At 43.8% G+C, this 12,959-nt stretch overlaps 1 protein-coding gene across 5 annotated transcripts in view; it reads left to right on the top strand.

Annotated features, from left to right (window-relative positions):
- Epg5 (ectopic P-granules autophagy protein 5 homolog) overlaps window positions 1-12,959 on the top strand; it is a 90,051-nt gene that overhangs the window by 41,950 nt on the left and 35,142 nt on the right. For all 5 annotated transcript variants that reach the window (XM_031366099.1, XM_031366100.1, XM_031366101.1 and 2 more), the window contains exons 21-27: window positions 241-360; window positions 1,796-1,962; window positions 3,147-3,368; window positions 4,894-5,017; window positions 6,818-6,962; window positions 10,695-10,866; window positions 12,511-12,673. In XM_031366099.1, the coding sequence (XP_031221959.1) occupies window positions 241-360; window positions 1,796-1,962; window positions 3,147-3,368; window positions 4,894-5,017; window positions 6,818-6,962; window positions 10,695-10,866; window positions 12,511-12,673 (1,113 nt within the window). The remainder of the gene's footprint in view (window positions 1-240; window positions 361-1,795; window positions 1,963-3,146; window positions 3,369-4,893; window positions 5,018-6,817; window positions 6,963-10,694; window positions 10,867-12,510; window positions 12,674-12,959) is intronic.

The following is a 12,959-nucleotide window of genomic DNA, read 5'->3' on the forward strand; positions in this document are numbered from 1 at the left end:
ACATGTGACAAGAACATAGACACATATTAAGCATACAGGAAGCTCAATATTTGTTGCTTGAGATCTGCATGTGTGTGTTTTCCAGTGCTATAGATCAAATCCAGGGACTTAAACATGCTAGGCGAATGCTGCACCACTGAGCCACTCCTTCAGCTGTAGCAAATACTTAAACTTGTGACCAGGATATATTATCAGTTGGGATGAGTGGCTTCTTTTAGTCCCCTTTGTTTGGTGTTATAGGTTTGGTTTGCGTGGACTGTGTTGAACATGGAATCCATCTTTGAAGAAGACTCTCAGCTCCGAAGAGTTGTTGAAAGGGAATTGGTTATAAATGCGTTTAGCCCTGACCAAGCTCTAAAGGTAAAGTAGTAGTTCTGTGACTTACAGGGTGTGGCTTGCACTCTAGCTGAGCCCACTGTAGCCTGTTAATTCCTCCTTGTTTTCTACTGTGAAGGATCAGAAAGTACAGCCACCTTTCAGCTTCTAAACTCCTCGAATAACTGAAGGGCATATTGGCTCCTTAGAGTCCCTACCCTGTCATGGAGGAGCATGCTCCTAGTCTGAATGTAGGGGGTTGCTGTTGCCCTTGTGTCCCAGTTGTATCTGGAGCCCCTTGCTAAAACTTGTTACAAATGAGTCTCTGAGCCTGGGTTGGAACGAAGAAATTTCTTTTAAAACCTCCCAATGATCAGTCTGTGAGATAGGCGGGGCTCAGGCTTTTGAAGTAAAGATCTGCTTCAGGAGCCACTGTCCAGACTGCTTCAGGTTCCAGAGCCCGTCAGGGGATTCTTCACCCCCTAAAGCCCTGTTAAAAGTTAGACTTTCCAGATTGGTTCAATTGACAGGTTCACTTTTGGTGTCTCTATCAATTGACTGCTTTGCTCTGTGAAGTTAAAGTTTTATTTAAGTTTTTGCTAGCATATGCTAGTGACAATAAGGGCATTATGACATTTCCTGTGTGCCTAGACTGTAACTTGATACTATCCATCCCGTCCATCCCTCCTCCTCCCCCTCCTCTCCTGTGGATCCATCTGTCTCCTTCCCAGCTGCTTCCTCTTCATCATCTCTCCTTTTTTCTCCCCATGACACAGTGGGGTTAATTAGGTTTATTTGCCCTGCTAGTGGCTATTCAATTGAAGAGGAAAAAACCTAAAAACCCTAAGTTTCTTTTTCTCTCCTTCATCCCCAAGGAAGGAAGGACCCTTAGGACCCCTCTCTCCCTCTATGACAGTCAGTATGTTGTTGCACCTAATATGCAAATGTGTGCAGGTATAACTGATGTGGGTTCAAGAATACCACATCCATGTCATGACCTGAAGACAGTATACTGTTTTACATGCAAAGGAATTTCAGAAATGGACATGAGAATTTAGATTTTTTTTCCATTTGTTTGAGACAGGGTCTCAGGTATTCACAGGCTATCTTCCAATGTGCAATATAGTTAAAGATGATCTTGAAGTTGTGATCCTCCTGCCTCTACCTCTCAATGCACACACTGCTGGACTTGAACCCAGAGCCTCTAAGCAAGTGCTTTCAACTGAGCCCCGTCCCCAGTGCTTTGGATGACTGCACATAGGTTTTGATTCTGGGGTCTTTGAGATGTCTTCACAGAGAAAGCTGGGCGCCATCCTTGCTGCCAAATGTTAAAATGTCAGGTAGTAGGCTTGGGGGTATCCTAATGTCTTTGTCTTACTGAAGTAAAGGCAGCATGTTCAACTGGAAAAGAACAAAGTGATGTTCATTGCACCTGTTTGGGGTTTCGGAGGCCCTGCTCTCAGGCTCTGCTCTCTTGCAGAAAGCCCAGGCCCAGCTGAAGCTGCCCATCGTCCCGTCCCTGCAGAGGCTGCTGGTTTACCGCTGGGCCCACCAGGCTCTGGCCACGCCTTCTGACCACCCTCTTCTGCCTCTCATTTGGCAGAAGTTCTTCCTCATGTATCTTCATCGCCCAGGACCACAATATGGGTATGGCACCCAGTACTGTAGGGAGCTCCTGGCAGCTCACTCTCATGTGTATGCTGTGGAGTGTGAGCTAGGTCATTCTCTTCTGATGTAGCTAGGATTCTCGGTGTTCAATAATTATTAGACTTGGTCTTAATGGAGTTTGGGGTATCTGGTGGCAATTTCTCTCTACCCTCCTCTGTTCCTGGGAACTGGACAAGGTTCAACAGAGAACCTCTGGAGGTGTATAGGGGGAGAAGTTGCTCCAAACTGAGGCTACATATGTGACCTTTCTGACACCTGTGCAAGGGTGAAGAGTAATGACATGTGCATGTTGCCCTTGGCCTGTGCACGGGGATGCTTCATGGTTCCACTGAGTAGCAAGGTCTGGCCTGTCCGAGCTGTGCACCGATACTAAGCACTGCTCTTCAGGTCCTACTTAATTCCCAGCTCCACCCCCTTCCTTCACTCCTCTGAGACATAAAGAAAGATGCTGACTTTTAGTTACCTCTGTTTTCTGTTAGATTTCAAATGCTTTAGAAACAAAGACTGTCTTTACTCTCGACGTGTGCTGATGTCCTAGCTTTGTAGAATTTCAGTCTTTTCAAGGCCACTTTCCTGTGTTAGCTTCCCTTCTCTCTAGTGATACATTCCAAGATGCCCTGTGGATGTTGGAAGCCTCAGTTGGTACTAAATTCTACATACATACCTGTGATAGAATTCAGCTTACAAGTTAGGCATAGTAAGAGATAATCACCAATAACTAGAGATGAGAGTAAACAACCATGACAGTATACAATTGTAGTACACGCGCTGCCAAAGAAGGCTCACTGTAGCGGTATCCTGAAGTAAAACATCTGTCCTAGGGCTGGTGCCTGCTATGCAAGTCAGCTCCTGAAAACTGTCCTCTGGCTTCTGTGTTAATGCCATGGCATGCATGCTCCTGCACACAGACAGACAGACAGACAAACAGACACACGTACTGCTTATTTCTAGAATTTTCTGTTTGTTAATTTTGTACCATGGTTGACTCTGTATAACTGGAACTGTGAAAACAGCCAGTTGAGAGGAACTCTGTTTACATCATCTCTTTGGTTTCTTGACCTCTGGGGTATATATAACAAGGCAACTTGCTAATTGGCTGCTGGTTATGCCTCTTAGAGTGTTCTCTGCTCAAAGTTTATAGGCTCTGCTTACATTTTTTAAAGGTTACCTGTGGATGGTTGTATTGGACGAAGGTTTTTTCAAAGTCCCTCGCACGTCAATTTGTTGAAAGACATGAAGAGACGCCTGACAGAGGTGGCTGACTTCCACTATGCTGCAAGCAAGGCCCTCCGTGTTCCAGCAGAGGGCAGTGAAGGGACACCAGAGTGGCAGGCTGGCACCGCTGGCTTCCTGTCTTCCCCAGAACTGCATAGGGAACTAGTGAGGTAAGATGGAGCCTGCTGTGCTTGTGCACAGACCCCGCACTGGAACCGCTAGCTTTGATCCAGAACTCAGGTGTCCTCTCAGGTTGTTGGACTCTATTTGGAGGGTGGTGTTGACACTGATTGACCTGGAGGCTTTGTTAAGTGAGGCTGAGCAGTGATGCAGAGGATGACACCCTGCCCTTTCCTCAGTGTATCCCTGAGATCCTTAACAAGACTCAGGTAGAGATTCGCATGGTCCTCCATGTTTGGGGTTTTGTAGTGAGCCAGGCTTGCTTAGCATAGTTTCTTCCTGTGAATTTAACTTAATACAGATGGTTGTCTTAGAGCAAGACCGAATAAAACATGTCTGTTAGGTATTATCCTCAATTGCAAAATACCTTGGTGAGTGAAGAGACTCAGGCTTGCTTTGACCCTGGACCCTCAGGGCTTGTCTCAGCCTGTATCCTGAGTGATTAAAGGACTCCCTCACCCCCATCCCATTTCCCCTGCACCCCCATCCCATTTCCCCTGCACTCCCATCCCATTTCCTCTGCACTCCCATCCCATTCCCCCTGCACCCCCCCCTTTAAAACCAGTTTTACTAGAAGGTTTTCTCTTGGGACATTTTAGGTCTTTGTACCCCTCTTCCTCTCTTCAATCTCTCTTCAGTTCCCTGAAAGTGGACATCCATCTTCCTGAGTCAGGAGCTAGAAGAGAAACACACACACACACACACACACACACACACACACGCGCGCGCGCGCGCGCGCACACACACACACACACACACACGTACACACGTACGCACATGTGCACACACATGTATATGTACATGTACATGTATATATATCAGACCTTGTCTGTATCTTTCTTCTTTGACACACTGTACTGATTATAAAGGAGGTAATTTTCCACCTTGCTGACCGGAGCTACCGCAGGCTTCTCTGTGTCTGCCAGCTACTACTCTATGCTGTTATTCAAACAATGCCTCGAATACCAGTGATCTTAGCTAATAGCTAGCTGTAGTCTTTGAAAAAGCAAACCAGAAATAGACTGTTAAAAAATATTTAAAAATAAAGACACTTTGTAAGCACAGCTTTTAAAAAATACTCCTTTTTAATGAGAGCAAGGTCCACAGGTCCACAGTTTTATTTATGGTTTCCTTGAGACAAGAGTGGCCATTGCTATTAAACTGACAAGTGCTCGCACTTGGATAGAAACTAGCTTTTGGTATTTTCCAAGCACTGAGGCCGGCCATGTTTGGCTTGAACAGGATTGCAAAGCTCTGAGTTCAGACACACCTCCGACTGTCTCTGTTTATTCCTTCATCAGTAGCAGGGTTCTCAGAACCATCCAGATCTGGCATAAGCAGGTGTGTGAGGTCTACACTGTGAGTTTCTAAGGAGAGGCAGGGGCTGCTAGCCACATTTCTTCATGGAAGCTTTTTTTACTTTCACATGGTGGTGCCAGAGCTCTTAGCAATAGAAGAATCTCCATTTGTCTGCATGCCACTTTACAGTTTCTGCACTTGTGTTTTATCTTGCAGGCTCTTCAATGTGTATGCGTTATGGCTAGAAGATGAAACTTTTCAGAGAGGAGATACTTATATCCCTTCTTTACCAAAGCATTATGATGTTCACCGGCTAGCAAAAGTGATGCAGAATCAGCAGGTGACACTGTGGAAATGCCTTGAAAAGGCATTTCTAAATGTAAACTGAGCTGGCTATAGTCATCACCCAACAGTGAAGCTGCTTACTCATAGCACTTCTTGGCAGGGTAGCCTCTCTCTAAGTGCCCTGCTGTAATGGCCTCACTCGAGCCCCATGCTTGTTCTTGGGCTTTCGTATCTAAGGAACATAGCCTTTGTCCTGATATGTCCTTGCTTATTTGAGTTGTGATCAACTAAACACTTAGGCACTGGGGGAGGAGGGGAATGAATTCCAGGTCATGGGTCATAGGCTCAGCAGGTGACAGATGACAGAGGCTTCCTTGTCACTGTCCTGCTTCCGATTGTCCTTCTGGAGCTCCTTGCTTCTTGTTCCCATGTGTTCTTTTAGGTTGTCCAGCAGACACAAATGTGTTTAAGTCTTTTTCAGCCCTAACTTCTAGTCTCAGTTTTCTCCAAGTTTCTGTAGCTAGGCTGGGAGGAGGCAGGAAAGCAGGAAAGGCCTCTCTCCAGGATCTTTTCATCTAGGAGCTGAGCTGGGCAGCTGTTGACTCAGAACCTGTAAATTCCACTTGTCTTATGCATACCATGAAGGTTATTTATATATTTATTTGGATTTTTATTTTCTGTCTGTGAGTGTTGTGCCTGCGTGTGAGTCAGTGCAGCTATGGAGGTGCAGATGATTGTGAGCTGCCCTGTGGGTGCTGGGAACCAAACCCAGGTCCTCTGCAGGAATAGCGGGTGCACTGAGCAGCTAAGCCAGCTCCCCAGCTGTGAAGGCCTTGTTTGTGTTTATTTTTACAGTGTGACTCAGTCCCACACTCAGAGTGATGGATGAGCCTGTTTAACCTATGAGTCCTTACTCTTTTTTTATTTCCTTTCACAGTGTGTCCATAGTATTCTCACACTCTAAGTTCTGCTGATTTTACATAGCAGAAAACATATTCTGTGGGGTAGCTTAATATATTTTTCTGTCTCCTATATTTCTTGTAAATCTATATTAATTTAATCTGTCTTAATTTAATCAGATTAATTTTTCATTCCTGGACTCGTTTATTGTTTTGCGCTGTAGCTCAGGTGGACTGACACTCACTATATAGCCCAGAAGCCTTGAACTTGCAGCCAACACTCTTGCTTTAACCTCCTGAGAGCTGAGAGTACAGGTGTGAGCTGCCGTGTTTAGCTTCAGTATCTTTATTTAAAAAAAAAAAAAATTTAGAGATTTAATTTTATTATTTTTAATTATTTTAAATTTAAATTTATTTTTAAGTGTATGTGTATGTCTGAGGGGTGGCATGTATACATGCATTCTGCTGTCCACTGAGGCAGAGACTACAGTCACAGGTGGTGTAAGCTGTCTAACATGGGTGCTAGGAACTGAGCTAAGATCCTCTGTATGAACAGCACACATTCTTAACAGCTAAGCAATCTCTGCTTGCTCAGAGATTTTTATTTTAAAATTTTACTTTAAACAATATTTTCTTTATATATCTTATAATACAATAACGTAGTAGCCTAGTAGTGTGTATATTAATATGCTACTTAATTAGTACATTAATACAGTTCATTAATATGCATATAGTGGGCCTGTTTAGCAAATTTTTTCCGAGTCATGGTGTATAGGCAACAAGTTTTGTAACTATTGTTAAGATTGTTAGTGGTCATTTGCAGTTCAGTTCACACTAATGTTGGAAGCCTCGTGGATTACCTCACTGTAACTATGTCTCAGTGAGTTAAATTCATAGTTGTATGTGTGAATGTATGATTCATCTGCTCATGTTCAAGTGCTTTTGTCCTGTCCTAGGACCTGTGGATGGAATATGTGAATATAGAGCGCATACATCATGAGTTCCAGGAGACGGTTGCTCTGTGGACACAGGCCAAGCTTGAGTCCCATTCTGTGCCGTGCAGCTCTTCAGCACAGCTGGACTTCACTGACCCTCTGCTGGGTGAGTCCTGTGACAGCAGCCCCTTTGAAAGGAAGAGTGTTGGAATCAGAGTTATTGAAGGTTAAGGTTTCCACACTTTATCTCTCCAATGAGAATTGTTCTCTAAGAGTTCCCTGTTTGAAAAAAATTAATAAAAATAAAAAACAAATACATTGTTTAAGTTGCTAGGGGAAATTTTTTTTTTCTTTTATTTGTCTGCTACTGAGGGATGGAACCCAAGCCCTGAATGGCATAAGCAAGACTGGTGATGGGCCACCTTTCTTGAAGGAAGCTGAGAGGCAGGCAGCTCAGCGCAGTAGGATAGCTGGTGACTCCTGAAGCTCTCAAGCACCCTGCTCTCTTATCTTGCTGCCTCACTGTCCTGTGAGTGAGTGGCATCCACCTCCAGATCTAATGGCTGTTTACCTTGTCCTCTTTGCTTAGATGATAACAGTAGCCAGAAGGGAAGTCTCCTTAAAAGAATTGCTTTAAGACCCAGCTCTTGGGAGGCAGAGACAGGCAGATTTCTGAGTTTGAAGCTAGCCTGGTCTACGAAGTGAGTTCCAGGACAGCCAGGGCTACACAGAGAAACCCTGTCTCAAAAAAAAAAAAAAAGAAGGTGCCCATAGCTTCTCTAGTTCTCTCTCACTGGCCCACACCCAAGCACACAGCTGTCTGCCGCTGGAAGTGAGGCCTCCGGCTCGGGACTTCTTTCTCAATGCTTTACAGTATAACTTTAAATGTAGTCAGTTTGGGTTTACAGTTTTAACATTCAGAAGTTGATTTTTTCTTTTATAACTATTTTCTCTGTATCTGGAACCCTTCCCATGGATTGAGAATGCTTTAGATTCTCTTTCCCTTCCTTCCTTCCTTCCTTCCTTCCTTCCTTCCTTCCTTCCTTCCTTCCTTCCTTCCATCCTTCCTTTTCTTCTTTCTTTCTTTTTGAGACCTGGTCTCTGGCTGGCCATAGCTTGCGGTCTAGATCAGGATGAACTCGCAGAGATCCACCTGCCTTGGCCCTGGAGTGCTGGGATTACAGGCGTACTTCTTTAAAGGCTTCTTGCAGTTGATTTTTCTAGAATCATTGTGCATTTATATTATAAGTTAATATAAATATGTTAATATGTCACAAAGACCATTTAACCTACAGAGTTGCTATATAGGCCCAATTTTAAAATGTGGAAAATTGTATCTGAGTTTATCTTTAATACTAATTATGAAATATATTTTTACAATGTAAGACATATAACAAAATTGTAAATTGTTGATAACATGATTATAGTGTACTAAAACATTGAGTTGATCAGTGGAGAGGCAGGAATATTCTTTATTTCAATTGCCCCAGCCTACTCGTTAGTTAGATAAAGGAAGAAAAAGATCCTCTCTGGGCTTGAGTTCACATCTGTTGAGCAGTTTCATCTAAGGCACCAACGTTTTCTGAAATTCCAACATTTCTCTCCTTGTTTTCTTCCCAGAAATATTTTTATGATTGTAAAATTTGTATGTATACATATGAAAAGCTCTTTGGAGAGGGGCAGAGGAGGGGATTTGAAAACTGCCTTCAGCTTACCCACATGCCAGTGACTGGTTTTGGCATACACGTGGTGGGTAAACTGAGGCAGGCAGCTACCGGGGTCAGTTCTTAGAGCCGCTGACCAGAGTGGGTTTACATACCTCCAGCGGCTGCTGCCAACGGCTGCTGAGGTTAGAGAAGTCCCTCAGCTGACTGTTCTCTGCGGGAACAAAGCTTATCTCACTGGGGCTGGCTCTGTCTGTGGCCAGCAGGAAAATTATGAACTCTTTTAACTCATTGAGGCTGGTGAGAAAGAAAGGAAAGAGAAAATTCTCCTTTTCACACACACACACACACACACACACACACACACACACACACACACACACCAACCCACAAACACTGAAGGGATGAAACAAAAGGCAGAGTCCAATAATTTCATACACACATATACATGCATACATAAATCCGCACATGCATGCATGCACACAGACCTACAGTCACACATATACACATTCACACATATGGATCGAGCAAAGTTCCAGCAAACAAACTCCAATATAATCTGTGTTATATATGAACAAAGTGTAAGCAACCAAAGTAGTTTTCTCAGCCAGTTTCTCTTACTTGGCAGGTGGCAATTTGCAGTTACAAAGAAAAAAGTAATTATTTTATTATTTGTCTTAAAAATAATCTTGTAATAATCTTAAAAGAATCACAAATCTAAACTTTTATATAAAAATCAGTCATATGTACCTTAAATTCCTGATCTAAACTTCACTGACTGTCATAATTTTTTCTGTTCTATTTCATAATGCCCATTCCCTTCTCATCTATTTCTATGAAGTTTCTCAGGACAGAGACACTAAAGTTCCTTCTCAGGATTGATCTCATCCATTATCCAGATAATACAGCTGTTTAGATTTGCCCAGTAGACACCACATGCTAACATTAAGTTCAGACTAGCATATCATACAAGGCTGTCTAGTAATTTAAGATCATGAAGCTTGGCTCTTAAACCATTAGATTATAAATTCTGCATGTGTTGTGGGGGCAGGAGTGTGCTTATGTGTATGTGTAAGTATGTATGTTAGTGCTCATGTACATATGTGGAAGCAGAAGTCAACCTTGAGTGTAATTCTTCATGCACCTTGCCTTTTGAAAAAAGTCTCCTGTTGGCCTGGAGCTCACTGAATGGCCTAGTGTGTCTCCCCTGCAAGTCCCAGGGGTCCAGCTCTCTGACTTGCCATCCCTGGACAACACATGTGAGCCACTCTAGGACAGTGAACCATGCTAGGAAACTTGGTGAGGTCAAATGGGTTCAGAAACCCTGGCACCCACCTGAGGATGGTAGGTGTTTCACCTAATCCCACCCAGATTCCTGGCCTGGAACATGTGACCACAACTCCCCACATAAAGGATGTGACCACTGGTCACTTAGCACAGAACACAAAGTTCTCCATGCTAATGAGGTAGCTAGATTATCTAGGTGGGCCCTGAGGGTTAGCCAATAAGCTTCCCTTCCCGGATATTCCTTTCTGCAAAAGGTATTTAATCTCTGGTTCACCCTGAGGAAGTGATATGTATCCATCTTCTACTATCAATAAACAATATGGGCTAGCAAGGACTGTCTCTCTCAAGGACCACCATGGGGGGACAGGCTGTTTCCAGTGGTGACTGAATGCCTGGGAGTTAGGGAACCCCAGCTTTGGTCTCAGCCTGCGTCGTTTCCCACCCAGGCTGGGCCCCCCACCTTAGGCTGTGTTTTCCTACCTCCTGAGAGGTGTATAGGCCTTTGGCACAAGCCTATCACCTGATAATAGCATAGACTGAAATGCAGCCTAGTGCTTTGCCTTTAGTCTGCCTGAGCAGAGTTCACACACCCCAGTAGTGAGATGGAACACATACCCACAAGCTACTGGGCATAGTCCTTTCTTTTTATCTTAGTTCTTGGTACTGGACTAATAATGTTTGCATAGTCAGCAGTTGGTAGACTGATCTATCTCTTCAGCTATGCTCCTGATTACCTACCTCCTAGTAGCCTATTATTAGGCTTGTGGGATTTATTCAGAACTCAAAAGAACCACATATTTAACCATCCGTTTAAGTGCCTTTTGGTTAAGGAACTATTCTGAAAGTCTCTAACATTCTTTTCAGAATTAATAGACCAGGGCTTTGTCTACTTAGCGTATTACCACCCCTTGGTATCCATGACTAAGTAAATATGGGTTTTCTTTCAGCTAAAGCAAGGGTTCTAAGTAACTTAGAGAAGCATGAGGCTCCGCATCCTCCTCTTATTTTGCACCCTATGAGGCCTCCTGTGCCACTCATTTCCTCTGCTGTGCTGTTGATACAGAAGGACACCACCCAGCTCATGTGCACAGACCTGAGTCTGTTGCAGCAGCAGGCCAGGTAAGATGTGAGACCTTGAGAACTGGACTTCCCGCTTGTTGTTTTGTCAGTAGTGGTGACACAGACGTGGACTGCCTTCCTCACCAGAGTTCTTGCTACTGCACTAGTCCAGGTAGCTTACTCAACTACATGTGCGTTTCTGTATGTGGGTGTGAACATAGGAACCCAAGCCCCACAAAGGCCAGAGGTGTTGGATTCCCTGGAGCTGGAAATACAGCAGTTATGTGCCACCTCAAATGGGTGCTGGAAACTGAGCACAGAAACTACAGAAGTGCAATTGTAGGCTGTACTTTAAGCACAAAAGCTTTATCTGTTCTCATCCTAGCTCCCAAGTAATTGACTAAAGACCCATTAAGTTTATTAAGAAGCTTTAAGCACTCTGCCTGGGCAGATAGTCATCTCTTGGAGACATAGTGGAATGGATTTCTGTGTTGCTGTAAATGGGTTGAAGCTGTCTGCTCCCAGCCACAGTCCCGTGTGGCTTGCAGTGGAGTCTCACTCTGGCTTGCACTGCTCCATGTGTGTCCTCATAGCGAATTCTACATGGCCACCTCTCCCCTCTCATGGTCCTTTTCTTCCTCCTCCTCTCTCTCTCCTCCTGGGACTCCTGGCTGAGAAACCAGTCTTCTTATCTCCTTTGCCTAGCTGTAGGTGGATCAGCTCTTTATTACCAATTATGATAATTGGAGTGCATTCTTAACACAACATTGACACAGGAGATAGTTCAGTGACCATGACAGTGTTAATCTCTGGACTGTAACCAGCTCTCTGGGCACAGAAATCTGCAATTGAGTGTACAGTGCCCAGAGGCATCCTCCATCCCACTTACTGAGCCCTCTCTCCAGTCCCTGTGTCAGGTCTTTTAATTTCATGCAATATGGTACTCTCTTATATTTTGGTTGTGAGCCTAGCCTTTAACGGCTGAGACATCTCTCCAGCCCGCTACATGGTACTCTCATATGCTATCAGTCTCACATACTTTTTGTGGGTATTTTCTGAGGTCAGTAGTTCTGGCTAAGACATTTTATGCTTCCTCTCAGAACATTGTCTGATACTGGGAAGGTGGTGTTAGAGGGAGGCAGCATGAAGCTCACATTCCTGTGTCAGCACTTTGCTCTTCTCCCTCTGGGTTTAGAAAATTGACATAGGTACTTGGTCAGAGGGCAGGAGAGTCATTTGTTCGGAGTTCATGGTACATACAGAAGAGCCAACCATTTAAGGTTTGGTTCTCGACCACAGTCTTGAGGAGTGTACATGGACAAGGCTGTTTTATTAACAAATAAGCTTAGCTTTATAAATTCCCTGTGAGTTGTTTATTTTATTGACAGTTTTCTCTGGCTACATTTGATTCAGGCATTTGATGCTTGTATGTTGTACACATACATGAGTATTTGTCTGCTAATATATTACTGTCATGCTATATTCTGTGTGTACATGCATGGTAATGCGGTATTGAACTACAAGTTTCAGAAGGTTGTAAGCTGCCATGTGGATGCTGGGTATTGATGCCAAGTATTGAGCCTAGGTCCTCTAGAAGACCAGCCAGTACTATTGAGAGCCGAGCTCTCTCTCTAGCCCCAACCTGTTGATCACTTTTAACATAACCTTTCTTGACTTTATTTTCCCACATGGGGTTACTTTCAGAACTGCCACTCTTCGGGAGTCACAGCAGGTTGCCTTGGATGGTGAGCTGTTGGAGACAATGCCGAAACAGTATGTGAACCGAGAAGAGCAGGCCACCCTACATCTGGAGTGCAGAGGCAGTGGTGGCAAGAAGTGCCAAGGAGCAGCAGTTGTAACAGTTCAGGTGAGGTTCTTTCATTTCTTCATAATTTAGAGAATTTTAATTGAGTCCCTTATATTGGCATATTGCTGAGAAAGATCCAAAGAAAGAGAACCAGTGACCTATGTCAGAAATAGTTTTAGAGTTTTATGGAGAGCGAAAAAACACAGAGAGCAAACTAGATTGTTCTCCATTTTCCAAGCTAACAAAAAGACATATTTATGTACAAATGTAGCTGCTCCAGAACACATTCTGTGACAGATGTATCCTACAAGAGAATACTTAGTGGGGAATTCCAAAAGGAGGAAGA

Source organism: Mastomys coucha, unplaced genomic scaffold, assembly GCF_008632895.1.
Source record: "Mastomys coucha isolate ucsf_1 unplaced genomic scaffold, UCSF_Mcou_1 pScaffold13, whole genome shotgun sequence".
Classification (NCBI taxonomy): domain Eukaryota; kingdom Metazoa; phylum Chordata; class Mammalia; order Rodentia; family Muridae; genus Mastomys; species Mastomys coucha.